Source organism: Lolium perenne, chromosome 3, assembly GCF_019359855.2.
Source record: "Lolium perenne isolate Kyuss_39 chromosome 3, Kyuss_2.0, whole genome shotgun sequence".
NCBI lineage: Eukaryota > Viridiplantae > Streptophyta > Magnoliopsida > Poales > Poaceae > Lolium > Lolium perenne.
The window spans coordinates 131,282,554-131,299,336 of NC_067246.2; the positions used below are offsets into that span (position 1 = coordinate 131,282,554).

Genomic DNA, 16,783 nt, shown 5'->3' on the forward strand with positions numbered 1-16,783 from the left:
TAAATCATGGCATCTTGCAGCCTCCTCCACTTCCTCTTACAATTTCTACGCACATATATAGCCGACTCCCAATTCCAATGTTCACCCCGACCACCATCTGCTCGCCCTATCATGGCTGCACCGTACCAGTTACCTAGATTCTCCAAATTGATGCTGTTCTTTGTTCCCGATTATCAAGAGGCAAGCAGATAAAGCATTGGAAAAGAAGCAGAGCTGAAAGACACAGGAAGTCAGGAACACCAGCAGGTACTGCCTAGGGTGCGTTTTTTTTATTTTCATGTGGCCGTACCTTTTTCCCCCTTGCCTTCATCCGTTTTACTATTTCAACTAACAATTCGAGTTCCATTTTTTAACGTTACAGAGCATGCACTGATTTGGTAAGCAAATGTTTCTTAACCTGCGCGTCAATCTTGCATGGTTCTCCTAATTCCTTTCTTCAATTCTCCCTTTGAGGCCACAACATATGTTACAATTTAAATAGTATTCATTTGTGGTTTGCAGGTTGGCTAGGAATAAGCAGCTGTCAAAAAATCGTCACGTCCATTCCAAATGTAAGCCAAGCTGCTAACATGATTTTTGTTTGCTTCCCCTCAGGAGTCAGGATGATGCAGCTAGAAGAAGTCAATAATGGGATCGTTGTGATACTGCTAACAGAAGTTCTATAATTGGTCAAAGAAGAGGCGTGAACATTAGCATGGATGGCGAGATCGCGAATGTACTCTATTCTAATTGTCAATGGCCACTTTTGCTTGAGTTTCACCTGTATATGGACAGACGAGTTTCTCCTGTATATGGTCAGACGACGCATAAATATTTGGTATGAATATCCGATTGTTGTTTGCATTTTTTTGGCATGGATGTTTGAGAGATAGAGTCAATTATATCCATATAGATAAAATCTGTTGTCGATTATGTTAACTACTATCATTAGTGTCATCCAGCTGTTTTAGCTCTTCACATCCAGCCCTTTCGATCCCATGCGCAATTCATAGGAAGTACTTTGTCAGATTTATACTTCCGGATGTGCAATCGACTTTGTGATTATTGGAGACCTTGCAGTTGTGTGGTCGTGAACTATAGTATGTTCACACTAAAAACAGCTTTGTGGTGAATTTTGTTGTCCCTTCTTACTTATATACTAGAAAAAAGCGTGCCATGAAAATAGCATATTTTAATTATGATTAGGAGCCTCTATATCTTTCTATCAATAATTTCCCAAATGACTCGCAGCTCGGGTTTACATATTTCCTAATCTTGCACTTCTCAAAGTAATATAAAACACATAAAAATTATCACATTTCCTCTAATTGATACTTAATGGATCTTACTTTTTTTTAACATGCATTTTCCGCAGCAACGCGCGGGGTATTATCTAGTATCTAAATTGGAGCAACCCACTAAGAGTATTTCTCTCAACATGCAAGCTATCCACCTCATCAGCCATCTTTAAGCAATCATATATTGACATGTGTCTTTGATTCTGCCACCTCAGCATAAAATAATCCCAAACACTAATTATTTTAAGAAATCCGGCTGTTGCTCCTTCATCTTCTTCAAAGCACTCAGATTTTAATGCAATGCTTCATGTTATGGACATAAAACGTCTATGCCAGTTCAGCTTCTGTAACCGAGGCTAAGAAGATCATCCCCACTATATTTGACGGTCACGGGCCACAATCTGGGCACACTATCTCTTCCATGGAAAATGAATCGATCCATGCACATTAACTGGCGAGGTAGGCGAGTGGATAGACGTCTCTTTATTTTAGACTACCGCTCCTCCTCTGCTATGGTCTGTTGCATTGTGGTCTCCTTCTTGCTTCCTCCCACTGAAAGCTGGCATCTGAACCGCAACGTCGCTCTCTACAACTGTGTGTTTCAGCGCCTCCACTCCATGGCGCCGCACGCCTTCAAGATCGACGAGTTTCTTATTTGGGTCATCGCATCACTGCGCTTCGACGTTATCATCTCATCTCCATAGATCCATCGGCGGAAGCACATGTGACAGAGCTCGAAGGAATTTCCACTTCAAGCGCGTTGGCACAGTTGATCGCCAGGCCAATTCTATATGCTAGGCGTTTGGTTGATTGTTTCCTATTTTTGGATGTGCCCAAGAGCGGGCACGGCAGAACTCTCGGACTAGCTAGCCGGCTCTTTGCATCTGCTGCTGTCCATCAATGGATAATAGCAGCCTCTCTGATTCACTTCAAAACTAAGCAAGCAAGCCGTGCTAACAAAAAGAAAAGCTAGACGAAGAGCCAACAAGTGCCCCTCGACGAAGTCTACAAGGCAACACCTCCTGATGCTGATCACCGAGCATGCACTCTTTGTATGGTAGTGTTTTGCAGTATGAATTGGTAAGAAAATCTCAGTTTATTAATCTATGTATTTCAGAAAAAAAAATCTTTTCTGAAACTTATGCTTTCTCACGTGCTGAATCTCAGTCTATGTCATCATGTGGCAATTTAGAGACCGTGAGAAAATGAATATCTAGATATTTTTTTATTCTTGATCCAACCTAGCAAAGGTAAAGTGTGTTAGGTTCTAATTATTCTTTTCATGCTAATTCATAAAATTTGATAGATTTGACAAAATGATCTTTAGCATCATGTTATATAAAATTTCCGCAGCAACGCGCGGGGCATCATCTATATTTGAAAGAGGGTTGGAATGGTTAGAGGGGGACTAAATCCCTTCCAAGTCCAAATTCTCAATCCACTCCAATACACTTGAGAAGTGTATCAACCAAACAAGGTCTAACTTAATTTCCTCATGCCCTTGTAGATTCTTTGGATGGGGACAAGGAGGACGAGGGTGCATGCGGTATGGAGGTGGATAAGGCAAAGAGTACTGAATCGGAAGGACGATCAACACCGGATGGATCAAGATCCAGATCTCACGAGCGGCGGCGGCGCTAAGGCGTGGCCTCGACATGATGGCAAGAAGGAGTCATCGAACGTGCAGGCTGGCTGGTTGCGGGATGTAGGAGTTGTCGGTGTCGGCGTCGATGTCAACGTTGTCACACACCGCCAAATGCCAAAACGAGAGGGGGCACAAGCGTTTTGAATACACGTCGGGTCGACATGTATCATTGGGCTTTCTAGAGCTTAGCCCCCTCGCCTCTCGGATACACGTCGGTATCATCGGATTTTCTAGAGCTCAGCCCGGCCAAGACCGGACTGCCAAACGGCCCACCAGTGTTTTCCGGTGTTTTTAGGTTGGGCCAAGCGAGTTGCATCCGAGAAAGTCAAATAGGGGCCGACACAAAATCACAGGTAAACCAGTACAGGCCAGGCCGAACGACAGCCCAATAGCATTTTACATTCGTCTCTTCCTAAAACCCTCCCTGGAGCTCCGCGTCGCCTCATCCACTGCCGTCTCTCTAAACCCCTCCTCCCAGTCCCATTCCCCCCACCACAAGCAAGCGCAGCGGCAGCCAAACCCCAACCAGAAGCCAGGGGCACACGGCGCGCGCGACCTCGCCGCCGCCGCCGCCAATGGCGCTCCTCCTCAGGCCCTCGGCTCCCCCGCCGCACCTCCGCCTCCTCCTCCGCCGCCTCCTCTCCACCGCTCCCGCCCCCTCACGCCTGCTCCCGGGCCCCTCCCCCTCCGCCCGACTCCTCTTCAGACCCAGGTGCCCCCATCTCCGCCTCATCCTTCCTTCCCTCTCCCCCTTCTCGGTAAGGAAGCTTTCTCTCGTTATGATGCTGATTTGGCGGTGTTTCCCCCATCTAGGGTTGTGGCGGCGGCGGCGGCGGTTCCGCAGCGGAATGGGGTCGCGGCGAGGGCTTTCATGTCCTCCACGGCGGCGTCCGATGCGATGCAGGAAAAGCGGGTCGCCGGGGAGTACACAGCAGCCAACGTCCAGGTTATTCTCATCCGCGGCTCTGTTGCTAATAAAGGGTAAAAGTAATTGGAATATCTGTACCAGATTTTAAACGATATATGTTCAGTATTCGGTAGAGACGGGGAGTCAGGTAGAGTAGACTCTGGGGAGTACAAGTCCTATGCAGGATGTAGGCAGGGCAGGAGAAGAGTCAATCACCTCCAAGCAACCATGCACATGTTTTTACATCAATTTATTTGCTAATCTGCAGGTCTTAGAAGCATTAGATGGAGTTCGCAAAAGGCCTGGCATGTACATAGGCAGCACAGGGCCACGTGGATTGCATCATCTGGTATATCACAATGGATTATGCTTTTATTTTGTTTCATCTCACTAGGTGTTCCATTTTGCTTCTTTCCTGATCATCATTCTGTTTGGTGTGTTCTAGGTTTACGAAATATTGGATAATGCTGTGGATGAAGCTCAAGCAGGCTATGCTACCGAGATTAACGTAGTCCTTCATGAAGATAATTCAGTTAGTATAACAGATAATGGCCGTGGGGTATGCACTTCCTAAAACCCAAGACTTCGTGAATACTCAATGCTTTTACAAATTTCGTGCGCAATGTGATTATTAGAAATTCAGTTTGAAGCTGCTATATTAGTTACTGTTATAGTGAGTAATCCTATTTGTAGGTGAATCAAATAGAAGTTTAACAAATGTAAATGAAGTTGTTATATCATATTCGCTTGTAAATTTGCTGTTAGTACGTATTTAACATGCCAAGCAAGTCATCAGTGAAATAAACAAAAAGAACAATTTGGTACGCGCAAGTTGCAAGGCGCAACTCCTAGTCCTACTCCTGCTGGATGATGCTTGCACTGACTAGATGTCCCCGTGCGAGTACTTTTCTGGCTAATGAATTCCTTGTCTGATCGTCCATTGAATTGCCGCAACTATTTTTTGACTATATTTTTCTGCCACTGCTTGGAATCAATTTGTTGACACTGTTATCCTCGGCGGGTACCTTGTCTTGGACAAAGCAGCAGTTCTTGATTGACAAACATTCAACATATATTCCGATTACTCTATGATTATCTTCTTTTCTGCTATATAAAATTACGGCTAAATCCTGGACATACTGCAGATCCCTACAGATATACACCCCCAGACGAAAAAATCATGTGTGGAGACTGTCTTAACGGTATTGTAACACTTTCTTTCTTTTGACAAAGCTGTTTATTGCATTTTTCAGCAATCCTGACCCCAATCCCAGTAAATCTTACTAATTTATTAAGTTCATATCCTGGAATGGATAGCTCTAACATGGTACCTCTGTAGTTATTTAGGTTCTTGGACAACACCTTAATCTGAGGCGTGTCTGCTATTACTATGAGTGCATGCCCATGTTTTATAGAAACGTTTCAGTTCATTTTTATTGCCACAGACATTAATATTGCCTTGTAAGGTGCTTGTCCATATGGAAGCGCTATAGTTTCTCTTGGGTGATCAACAACTGACATGTCTAAATGTTTGATTCCATCTTGTAAAGTTTTTCTTTTGATCATGCAGCTAATGCATGCTGGTGGAAAATTTGGAGGCTCAACGAGTAGCTACAGTGTTGCTGGAGGGCTGCATGGTGTTGGCCTATCAGTTGTTAATGCTTTATCAGAGGTTCTTGTTTTTGCCTCTATTGAATTTGAATCATAGATGCTAAGAAGAGAGTATGAATCGTAGTTCTTCTGATGAAATTGCAATTCTTTCTACAGAAAATCATGATCCACTGGGTGGAAGATAATTTCTCTCTACATCAAACTATTCCTCTCAAGCCTTCTTAAGATTTGATAATTCTTTTTCTTTTAATACTAGCATTCCATGGACAAATTCTAATTATGATGTAAACATAAATCGTACATTTCACAGATAGGCTCTTTAGAAATTTCTGTTAGGGCTAGTAAAGTGGATCGCGGCACATAGTAATATGGTTGCTTGGCTTGTCCATAAAGTGGAGCGCCTCACATAGTTATATAGTTGCTTGGCCACCATGATTGTTTTTAGAATAGTACTAGTAGTAATGTAGTATGAAGTAACTATATTTCATTTTGAGAATAGAATGAGGGCCTGAACCAGGAGCCCACCATAAAAACCCATAGTGGCGTAATATGAAAATAGTAATCTCTATCACAGTGATAACATGTTCTGGTTATGCTACTTGTACTCATTTCTGCAATTGGTGTGTAAGTAATTCTCATTTTCATGATATTATGATGTCAGGCACTAGAAGTTACTGTGTGCCGTGATGGAAAGGAGTACCGGCAAAGCTATTCTCGTGGAAAACCACTGACATCGCTAAGTAGTACCAGACTGCCTGATGAATCAAGTTCTCGTCAGGGCTCATGCATCAGGTTTTGGCCTGACAAAGAAAGTGCGCCTCTATTCTCATGAAAAGTTTTCTGGTTTAAGCATTACTATTTATTAGTAATGTTATGTTGACCCAGTGCTTGATTACTGTTTTGTAGTATTTACCACAACAATTGAATTTGACTTCAATACAATCTCTAGTCGCATCCGGGAACTTGCATTCTTAAATCCTGAGGTATGATTTGCTTCAACTAAAATTATGGCTTTGTTATGATAATTTCCTTCGTTTATTTGTTGCCTAGCTGATTAATGAACCATGCTTGCTCTGTCGGGCTAACATACCTTGGTTATCAGATCACTGGAGTAACTTACCATGTTAGGTAGACTATTGTTGTCTTACAGAGGACATATTTTTGTACCCTTTTAAGATTAAAATAAATACCTGTCTGTATGTTGTCATTAACGAGGATATGATTCACTTCCTATTTCTATTCAGAGTCAAGAGAATCATATTATATATAGTTGGCCGTCTGTGCTTAGAAAGCATTCTGCCTCATGAAATCTTTAGTTGGAGACACGAGGTCATGAGGAGTATTTCGTGAAGACAGCAGTTAATTGTGGTTATAAGTAGAGCTATTCCACTACTGCTGAAGAAAACCCCGCCATGGAACAGAGAGAAAAATGATTAAATATTTGTTAAAATGGTTTTTTTGAGTTGAAATTTCAGCAGCTGCTAAAATCAACTGTCTTCCCACATCTCAGTGCATATTATGTTTGACCTTCTCTCTACATGTCTTGTGTGCATTAAGTTGATTCAGTTTCTGTTCACTTTTACTTGTATCATTCATTGATTTTCTGTTAAATCATTATTGAGCTATGAAGGTTGCAAATTACAGTTGGGCAGTTTGGTTTCGTATATCTTATCATTATTTGTGTGCATGTTAATTATCTTTGTTTTTAATGCTGGTTTGCATCGCACAACTTTCTTGTGATATGTGTTATGCTTAAAGGTAGACCTCTGGTTAATTTCTCATGGTTCTGTACTTCTCTCAATGCCAGCTAAGGATAACATTGACAAAGGAAGAAGATGATGCACAGGTTCAACACAATGAATACTGCTATGCTGGTGGCCTGGTTGAATATGTTGCATGGTTGAACACTGACAAGGTTTGTCCCGCAACATCTAGAGTGATATGTTTCATGCTGTCCCAGTTTGGCTAAATATTCCAGACATACAATGTCGTGTATGTATGCTATTTCCTGTACTCTTTAGTCATCATGGTGCCTACTGCCTACAGTTTGCCATCAGCCTAGCTATTTTTTTTCTGAGCATGCTGTCCCAGTTTGGCTAAATATTAAGGACCAGGTTTGTTCTTTTTTCTTGCTATTAACAGGTACTCCCTCCATATCACAAATAGATATAAAACTTTGACTATAAATATTGTTTCATTTATTTAGATTGAGGCCTTGTAAATCATCTGTTTAGATTTGTCTTGAATAATATATTCATAATATTATATTTTTCTTGTGTTTTCTGCATATATTATAGTAAAATTAGTGGTCAAAGGTAAATCTTGAAGGCTGTCAATGTCCAAATCAACATCAATTTGTAATTGGGAGGGAGTTACAAAATCAATGCATGAACCTGCTCAGCGCTCTAGATAATACTGATGTTGACAGGCATTTACTAACGCTACACCTTGGACCCATCCAATATTATGTTGACCAGCTTATGTTTAATCTGTTGCTAATTCAGAAACTATGCTAAATTGGTGGAAATTTTTTAACAACTGTGTTAGACCAAATGTGCATGGACTGAACTGTTCTCTGCCTCCTTATGGAAATTTGGAAAAAAATAATGATCTATACCTTATGCGATTAATTTTCCTATCACACAACCATTAATAATACACGGAATGATTAAAGAGACTAATATCAGCTGATCCCCAAAACGGCCAACTGCGTGCATGTTTGTACTACTAAGACATCAGATTGGAGGCTACTTCTGCTGCATATAGAAACCTGGATTTTATTACTGTATCCATAGCAACCCTAACACTATTCCTTATATGTGTTTTCTTTTTAAGAAACCCCTTCATGATCCAATAGCATTCAGGAAGGAGTTGGATGGTATAATTGTTGATGTCTCCCTTCAGTGGTAAGTTGTATTTCCTTGGCTTGAATTTGCAAAGAAAAGAAAAGTGACATGGAAAGTTAAAAAGTACCACTGTATGCCTTCTTCTGAAACAACTAATTATCACGATTTACAGGTGCTCTGATTCCTACTCCGATACAGTGCTAGGATATGCCAACAGTATCCGTACTATTGACGGTGGTACTCATATCGAGGGGCTGAAAACTTCCTTGACAAGAACAATTAATAACCTTGCGAAGAAGTCAAAGACTATTAAGGTTATAACTGATAGCTACATACTATTTCTTTTGTTCTTCCCTGGTAAACGCCACTTTTTTCATATTTGCAACTCTGGCCTGCTTACTTTAGATCATTCTGTTGAAGTTTGTTTAATAAGGGCTGTAGCAACAGCTGTATGTTAATATTATTCTGCCCAGTCCATACTTTGGATGCTTATTTGTTCCATTGAATGAAAATTTGAATAAACTGGATCTGTAATCTAGTCAAGGATCTGTCTCTAAATAAATGATTCTTGTTGCAGGATAAAGATATTAGCTTGAGTGGGGAGCATGTAAGAGAAGGAATGACATGCATTATTTCAGTGAAGGTCCCTAACCCAGAGTTTGAAGGGCAGACAAAGGTAATGCTGCCTTTCGTAGAACTCGACAGATATGCCAGAAGATTTATTTTTGCCTGATGATTATTCAATTTTTTGTTTCTGTTCTTTTACAGACTAGGCTGGGAAATCCAGAAGTACGAAAAATAGTTGAACAATCTGTTCAAGAAAATCTAACTGAATACCTGGAGTTACATCCAGATGTTTTAGATTCAATTCTGTCGAAGTCCCTTAATGCTCTCAAGGTACAAGTTTTGCCATGACCGGGATGATCATCTTGAGCCTATTTTGGAAGTTTCTGATTGGATGGACATGAAAAATATGCGTCTTATTCTACACTTCACTGTAGCGACCATGAACTCATTTATTAGGAGTTCTGATGTAGTATATGGCATATTTTTTTGTTGCAGGCTGCATTGGCAGCCAAGCGGGCTAGAGAGTTGGTGAGGACCAAGAGTGTCTTGAAATCTTCTTCACTTCCTGGGAAACTAGCTGACTGTGCATCTTCTGATCCTGCAGAATCCGGTTAGTTGCTACTTGTGCTGGGAAACCAGTGTATGTTATAAATTAATAGATTAACTATCTTATTTCGAGGATTTAACTTTTGCTGATCATACATGAATTCAGAAATCTTCATAGTTGAAGGTGATTCGGCTGGAGGTAGTGCAAAACAAGGCCGGGATAGGAAATTTCAGGTAATAACTGTTTCTTTCCAATCTATTGATACTAACATATACTCAGCTGTATCTCCAAAATCATTGCAATAGTATGGATAAACTTAGGAGTAACTAATCATTATATAGTGTTTCGTCATTTGGTCTCCTTTGACAGGAGAAGTTTTATCTGACTAATTCTTATTTGCACTGCTAGTGTAGATAGAGATACCCTAACTATGAAATGTGAGCTGAATGTTCATAACATGGTTTTCTGTATCAAGTTTGGTTGCAACGTACACATCATGTTGTTGGCATTTACTCAAATCTAAGCATGCCTTCAAACATGGATGCAGGCAATTTTGCCTCTGAGAGGAAAAATTCTCAACATTGAGAGGAGGGATGAAGCAGCCATGTACAAAAATGAAGAGATTCAAAATCTTATTCTTGGTCTTGGATTAGGAGTGAAGGTGCATATTGGTTTCTTCTAACTTCTATTACTATTGGTGTTTTCTCTCTAATATGTTCTTTCAGGGTGAGGATTTTAAGAAGGAAGCTCTTCGGTATCATAAGATAGTTATACTGACAGATGCTGATGTAGATGGTGCACATATCCGGACTCTTCTCCTCACGTTCTTCTTTAGATATCAGGTACTTCTACTCTTCGTTATGTTGAATTATATGCAAACTGGAGATATAACTTGTGTGTTACTGTTAGGGGTACTGAAACAGGTACTTTTGCGGAGACATGAGAGCCTCATGTAGCGTTGGCACCCACTTCCACTAAACATACAGTCTGTACTTTATTCCAGTATAGCACACCATGACCCGTGTAGATCCCCTAGTGATCGAATCCGTCTCGGCGGGAGTGAACACCCTCATTCCCACCACTAGGCCACATGCCCATCTGCCAAATAAATGTTGTCTGATTGCACTTGTGTTTCTACTTTCAACTATTGCACAACTAGGCTTGGTAACGGGCTGGGCTCAATAGTTGAAATACGGGAAAGAAATATGGGTTGGTACTTGAGGCTGAAATCTGGTTGATATAAAATTGTGAAACATTTAAACCTGATGGTAGACTAGGGTTGTTTCTCAGCCTTAGGACCCACTGAAGAAAATCCCCAAAGGACAGAACTTGCTCAGGCGGGGTCTGTCACTTTGGCCTAGTTTGTTGAGGGCTGAGATTTGGGTGACAATGGCGTAAGGAGTGAGTTAATTTTGCCATAATGGTAGGATTGCTTCTGAGATCCATTGGGTTCCTCCTCGTACAACAGAAAACTCCAAAGGCCCCATAACTGGTCTGGAATTGGGTGGGGTCGAGTTGTGATTTGCATATGATCAACTGCACTTGCTGTAGGTTTATGTGGTTATGATGATGTGCTGCAAGCAAAGTAACAATTGCCAGTTCTATTTACATTCCTTTTTCCAGTTGAACTAGCAAGTATGCGGTTTAAGTGCAACGGTCCATATCATATTATGATGGAAGTGCTTCTAAAGCTGTGACATGATAACTAAAAGGCTTTGCTTTTTGGTACTATAATTGCAGAGAGCACTATTCGATGAAGGTTGCATCTATGTTGGCGTGCCTCCTCTTTATAAGGTTTGATTGTGACCACAGCACCTACTTGAAATTTGGAATAAATTGTTTATCTTAAGTTTGTATCTGATATTCATCTTACTGTGTTAGGTTGAGCGTGGGAAACAAGTGCACTACTGCTATGACGAGGCTGACCTAAAAGAGCTAGTTAACACCTTTCCAACAAATGCTTCTTATAATACCCAAAGGTTCAAAGGTATAGCGTTTCAATCCATCCAACTAATGACTGAATATAAGAAATATGGTCGACTATGAACTATATAATATTTTTTTGTATATTCTCGTATAATACACATGCTTTTTCCCCCCATGTCATCTAGTATAAGAATCCATGGGTTTCTCTTACTTTGATGGCAGATATTTACTGTATCCTCTTATTCCTGGTTGTTAAATAGGTTTGGGTGAGATGATGCCTCTACAATTATGGGAAACGACAATGGATCCTGAAAGGAGGCTGTTGAAACAGCTCACGGTCGATGATGCCGCGGAGGCCAATATTGTGTTCTCATCTCTTATGGGTTCTCGGGTAAGCAGACTGTGAACTCTCAGACTGCTCTTGTGCTTACAAGTTTACACGGCGTTCTGCTTTGACGTGTTTCCTTTCTATTCCAGGTTGAGTACAGGAAGGAACTGATCCAGAAGGCTGCAAGTATGGTCAACCTAGAGCACCTTGACATCTGAGAGCGTTAGACAAGGCTGACCATTTGTATGATATAGAAGATCACAACTTGTCACCCATTCGACATAGATCAGGCTTAGTGAACTTCAGTTCCATGCTGAAACTGTCTTGGTGCTATTGTAGCAGCAAATCTACACTAGAACGAAGAAATGAGTTAATCCTCTGGTACTCTTCTAACAAGATGGTGCCTTCCTTTGTGGACACGTTGTACCGACTCATTTGGACAAAGCCTCAATACCAATGGGCAGTAGCCAACTTTACAAACTCCGTCGCCTGCGGTGCAGCAAGTTGATTTCGTGCTATACTTGCTAGCTCCTGCTATTTGAGTTGATCCTGTTTAGTGATACAGTCGATGGCTTTTGGTCTGATAGACAGTACTGCATCATTCATTCATTTGATCGTCTAACGAATGAATCAGAAAAGGTCGACGCATGAGCGAGCTACTCAGAGTACTAATCTGGCAGCCACTGCCATCAGACAAGTATAGTCAACACAAATGGCTTGGTTCACGCGTAGATTACGCTCGTGCCTTAATTCACCCTTGCCGTGATAGCGGGGAGGTGCGAGCTTGTCGTCAGACAATGTACAAAGGATGAACAGAGCTGGGAGTACGTCCGGATGCATTGGTGGATGGATAGCAATGGTGCACCTCTAGACGCCAAGGATGCCTGAGTAATTGGGCCACAAGGATGTAGAAACTGCAACCCTGAGAATCTATCGAAATTCTTAAGATGATGCGGACTGCCCCCTCCGTTCAAAAATAGGTCTTAATTTTTTTGTAGATACGGATGTATTTCTGATTAAAATGTATCTAGATACATCCATATCTACTCCCTCCATCCATAAATAGATGCCAAAGATTTCTCTAAATTCTGGATGTATCTATACACTAAATTGTGGCTAGATACATTCAAATTTAGACAAATTTTTGACATCTATTTATGGATAGATGTAGTAGATAAAAACGAGATACCTATTTTTAGAGGGAGGAAGTATAAAATGTTTTAGACACTTCAAAGTGAAATAGATACACGCCATCGCTATAGTGAGTGAATGTACACACTAAAACTAGACTGGATACATACCAAACTAGATGAATCTACTAAAAGCTAAGTGAAACATTTTATATTAATGAACGAAAGGAGTAAATACCTAGAAAAAGGAAACAATCTTCTCATCCAAATACCATCAAAAGCCATTTTTTTTTTGAGAAACACAATACAAACGCAGGCGCTCACATACACGCGCATACACTCACCCCTATGAACGCACACACGCACACCCTACCCCTATGAGCACCTCCGGAAGACCGAGCCGGCGGATTGTATCTTGAAATTGACGAAGTCACCACAGGCGCCTCGCTATCGACGGGAACGTCGCCTCCCACTGAAAGAATATTCCGCCTTTATGAGACACACAGATGTCAAACCTGGGGTTTGAACTCTGGTGGGCTGGGGGTACAACCACCCTCCTAACCACCCAACCTCAGGTTGGTTCTCAATACCATCAAAAGCCATAGCGAGCATAGTTCGTGTTGGCCATATATAAAGGCTACAATCTTTTGCTGGTCTCTCGGTGATTCAAGTCACAGTAGATTTGACATTTATAGTGCTGTCTACATATCTACGATGTAAGTTCATATTTTCTGGTTTCCTCATGTCGAGTTTTGTGTCTGTGCAGGAACGATGTTGTGTTTCATAAAATACAAAATTTCTTCGCCGTTGTTATCTACACGTGATGGCATGTATATCCACCTGGTGTCATTATTTGCAGCTGCTGGATAAAATGAGCTGTTCAAGATGATATGCATTTAAATAGAGTGGGCAATCAAGGAGAATTTTACTCAACGCGGATGTCAATTTCTTCTTTTATTGCATCCTAAGAGTTTAAGGATCTTATAATTTTTTTTTGGAATGTATGCATCTTGTTATGGAGAGACCGGTTGTAACCCACTTCCTTGTCTCACCTTGGTTCGATTTAAGTTAATAAAACTCCCTTGAAAAATATGATAACAACAAGGTTCTTGTTAGTTCAAACAACACCAGTCTCATGTGTGCACAAACAAAACTATATGTCTAAAAATTATAATTTCTCCCAAACAAATTATGCGTACAATGCTGTCACAAAAAATATATAAAATGTAACTGTAATTCCCCAATCCTTCTACTCGGGGCCATAGAATATTCTTTTCCTCTCAGCGTTCAACCGCTCAATCTCATCCCTTTCCCAAGCTTCATTACCTGACTTCATGAGTTTTGTTATTTCTCTATCTATTTTTTTCACCTGCAAAAAGAAAATGTTGTCACCCAGACAGAAATATATACATATACTCTATGTGAGCATACTAAATAACAACAGGTTCAACTTAGAGGCATAGATCATGAAACCAGAAACTACCAATTCGAAGTATATATATTTCTGGAAGCCATATTTATAGTACTTTTTTTGGAGAGTATGCAGCGCACACATAGACCCCTAACCTTTCGATGTGGCCACCGTTTTACGCCAACCCTGCGGCAGATTCCTTTGAGAACGGTAGTGCAGATACCGAGCTTCTCGCCTGCCTTGACGATGGGGAGATGAAAGTATGGTGCGATGTCCTGGAACTGCATCTTCGCGGTTCTCTCCCTCTAGAATATATGTACCCAGATAATGTCAATGGTGTAACAAGTGCAGTGGTGCATTGTATCAACAGTTATTTTGTTTAGTTGCAACGTGGTAGGTTAATTATGCGTATTTAAATTCAATATGGACGTTGCATTTTTCTAATTTGCGCGATTAGCTATTTGTTACTCCCTCCGTTCCTAAATATAACAAGTTTCGGGAGTTCAGTTTGAATTCCTAAAACATCTTATATTGTACAAATCTTTTTATAAGGCTAGGGCTGGGTTAGTTTAGCAGCTAGTGCGCACCTGCTGCATTTTGCGGCCATATGCTCAGGGCAAACGTTTAGCTTGATTCTTCTCTCGAACTATATATGTAAGTGGAGTTGGCATTTTTTCTTCACTAAGAAAGAGAGAGAACAATTTAGAAGAACCGGTTTCAGAGCTGCGTGGAGTTGGCATCTAGTTTTAAAAAAAGTTGCGAGTAGTTTTTTTTCTGGGTTTTCATCATTCTATCATATCGTATCTTGCATTGGACACGTAAAAGATCTGAAAAATAGTAACTTGGAGTAGTTGTATATACTACCTGCAATGCAAGTGCGCTCCTGCCTGCAACCTGCTGCAAAGGTTGTCGTAGTTGCAGGTCCATGGTACGATTTGGTTGAGATGGCCCTACACACCAGACGGCAGGTCAAGGTTACGTTGACTTGAGGAACTGAATCTGAAAATTCGGAATCCAAATTTACATAAACGAACCTGCAGGTTCTGGCTGTTTGTTTCTCCGGATTGCAGGCTGGAGTAGCGCAGCGTTGTCGAGAACGTTGAGCCGTCGTCCATCGGCACTACCATTTCTCGCCGCTGCTACTTCATGGCCACGGTGCTCGTTACCTTGGATGCCTGGGTTCATGGTGGTGCAGAGGACGCTGTGGAATGGTGCGAGCTCGTCGCGCTCCACGGCGTAATTGCCGGCTGCTCGCTGCAGCGCGTAGTTGGTCAGGTAGTGCCTCACCAACTCGTAGTCCCGGCCTCTGAAACTGCGTAATATGATCAGCAATTGCACGGCGCAAACAAAATATTAGCTTACGAAGAATATCACTTTCACTTGTGTAGTTATGTAAATATGAGTTGAAGTGCATGAATGGGGCCGTATATGATCTTACTCGACGAAGGACTGGTGCGCTAATGCCGTAGCCAGGCCCTCGGAGTTGATACGATACACCTCTAACGTTGCATGGTAGAACAAATCGGCAGCACCATGGATGCGAAGTTTCATCAACTCCAGCCCTGGAGATTCGATCGATCATATGCAAATATTAGTTACGTTAAGATTCGTTCAGAGTCGTGTGATCCGTTATTGATAATCCATATATAATTTACGCATGCATCTCTGTACCGTTGGAATGCATGACTTCTCTTAGCAATTGACAACCGCTGCAATCCAGCACATGCACATCCTCATGGCGCACGGCCGACGTCGATGGGTCACCGTGGACTGGCCCGTTAGGCTGAGCGACACCGGTGGAGTAGTTGCCAACCATCCCTGGCCAGTAAAGAAGACCGTCGGCGGAGAAACTGTGGCTGCAGGAAGGCTGCTGGTCCTCAGCATTGTCGAAGTCGGCCATGTTGTTGAGCAAGGGCAGGATGTCATCGAAGTCGTCGGGCAGCGGCAAGGGATCTAGCCCATCGGCTCCGTCGTCGGTCGCCATCCGTATACTTCAGGATAGGAGGCGGCGGCGGCTGGAAGATGCAATTCGATCAAGTTAGCTTTGTTGCCGCCGGTGGATAGATGTGGATGGGCGGCCGCCAGGGGATAGATGTGAAGAGAGCGGCCGGGTGCAAGATGGCGGGAGAAAGAGCAGTTGGCGTCCACGCACGCAGAACGGTTACGGTTGTCGTTTCCCGTCGTGTTTTTTTAATCGGAAATGAAGGGACGCGTAGGCCGCGTTTGTTAGCCTACAAGACTTTTTTTTGCATGGGTTGAGAAGCAAAACCGGCCGTTTGGTTGTCTTGCACGAACCGGGTTTTAAAGCACCTCCGAGATATGTCCTGGAGGAACGCTCGAAATGGCAGTTTCTGTGAAGCCTGGCCCGTTGTCGTGAGAAGGCTGCACGCGTGGAGAAGGGAGACGGAAACGCGCATCCTTTCGGGAACACACGACATTACTAGCCTCACTGCCCCCCTCTTCTTCATCTCACTCGCCTCTTCACTCTCACCGCCCCAAACTATCACATCACCAAGGCGGTTCCTGTATCGCCGATAAATTCACCGCACCGCTGCAAGGAGGAGCAGCGGGACCGGAGGAGGAGATGA

General features: G+C 42.1%; 2 protein-coding genes and 1 long non-coding RNA gene across 3 annotated transcripts; 2 read left to right on the forward strand and 1 right to left on the reverse strand.

Moving 5' to 3' along the window:
* Positions 1-358: 358 nt before the first annotated feature.
* Positions 359-828, forward strand: LOC127338404 (uncharacterized). The gene is made up of 2 exons (XR_007874352.1): positions 359-417; positions 595-828. It is a non-coding gene; the product is annotated as an uncharacterized lncRNA (long non-coding RNA).
* Positions 829-3,394: 2,566 nt separating this feature from the next.
* On the forward strand, positions 3,395-12,134 carry LOC127342447 (DNA gyrase subunit B, chloroplastic/mitochondrial). Its single transcript, XM_051368406.2, has 21 exons — positions 3,395-3,634; positions 3,736-3,868; positions 4,098-4,178; positions 4,275-4,388; positions 4,975-5,031; positions 5,400-5,501; positions 6,102-6,252; positions 6,347-6,423; positions 7,248-7,355; positions 8,276-8,346; positions 8,459-8,600; positions 8,864-8,962; positions 9,055-9,183; positions 9,349-9,463; positions 9,566-9,633; positions 9,948-10,061; positions 10,126-10,242; positions 11,141-11,194; positions 11,282-11,387; positions 11,587-11,717; positions 11,804-12,134. The coding sequence occupies exons 1-21, from the start codon at positions 3,498-3,500 to the stop codon at positions 11,870-11,872; spliced, it is 2,175 nt and encodes a 724-aa protein (XP_051224366.1). The 5' UTR covers positions 3,395-3,497; the 3' UTR covers positions 11,873-12,134.
* A 1,810-nt stretch (positions 12,135-13,944) lies between these two features.
* LOC127338405 (uncharacterized) lies at positions 13,945-16,298 on the reverse strand. The gene is made up of 6 exons (XM_051364520.1): positions 15,867-16,298; positions 15,634-15,757; positions 15,230-15,507; positions 15,060-15,145; positions 14,351-14,500; positions 13,945-14,153 (listed from the first exon to the last, which is right to left on the reverse strand). The coding sequence occupies exons 1-6, from the start codon at positions 16,177-16,179 to the stop codon at positions 14,034-14,036; spliced, it is 1,071 nt and encodes a 356-aa protein (XP_051220480.1). The 5' UTR covers positions 16,180-16,298; the 3' UTR covers positions 13,945-14,033.
* Positions 16,299-16,783: the final 485 nt, after the last annotated feature.

Excerpts from the sequence above, each read along its gene's own strand:
- LOC127342447 (XM_051368406.2), top strand. The coding sequence starts at position 3,498 with ATGGCGCTCCTCCTCAGGCCCTCGGCTCCCCCGCCGCACCTCCGCCTC. Across the intron at positions 5,032-5,399 it reads GTGTGGAGACTGTCTTAACG|CTAATGCATGCTGGTGGAAA; the intron begins GTATTGTAACAC and ends TTGATCATGCAG. Across the intron at positions 9,464-9,565 it reads TTCTGATCCTGCAGAATCCG|AAATCTTCATAGTTGAAGGT; the intron begins GTTAGTTGCTAC and ends ACATGAATTCAG.
- LOC127338405 (XM_051364520.1), bottom strand. The coding sequence starts at position 16,179 with ATGGCGACCGACGACGGAGCCGATGGGCTAGATCCCTTGCCGCTGCCC. Across the intron at positions 15,758-15,866 it reads AGAAGTCATGCATTCCAACG|GGCTGGAGTTGATGAAACTT; the intron begins GTACAGAGATGC and ends TCGAATCTCCAG. Across the intron at positions 14,154-14,350 it reads AACGGTGGCCACATCGAAAG|GTGAAAAAAATAGATAGAGA; the intron begins GTTAGGGGTCTA and ends TTCTTTTTGCAG.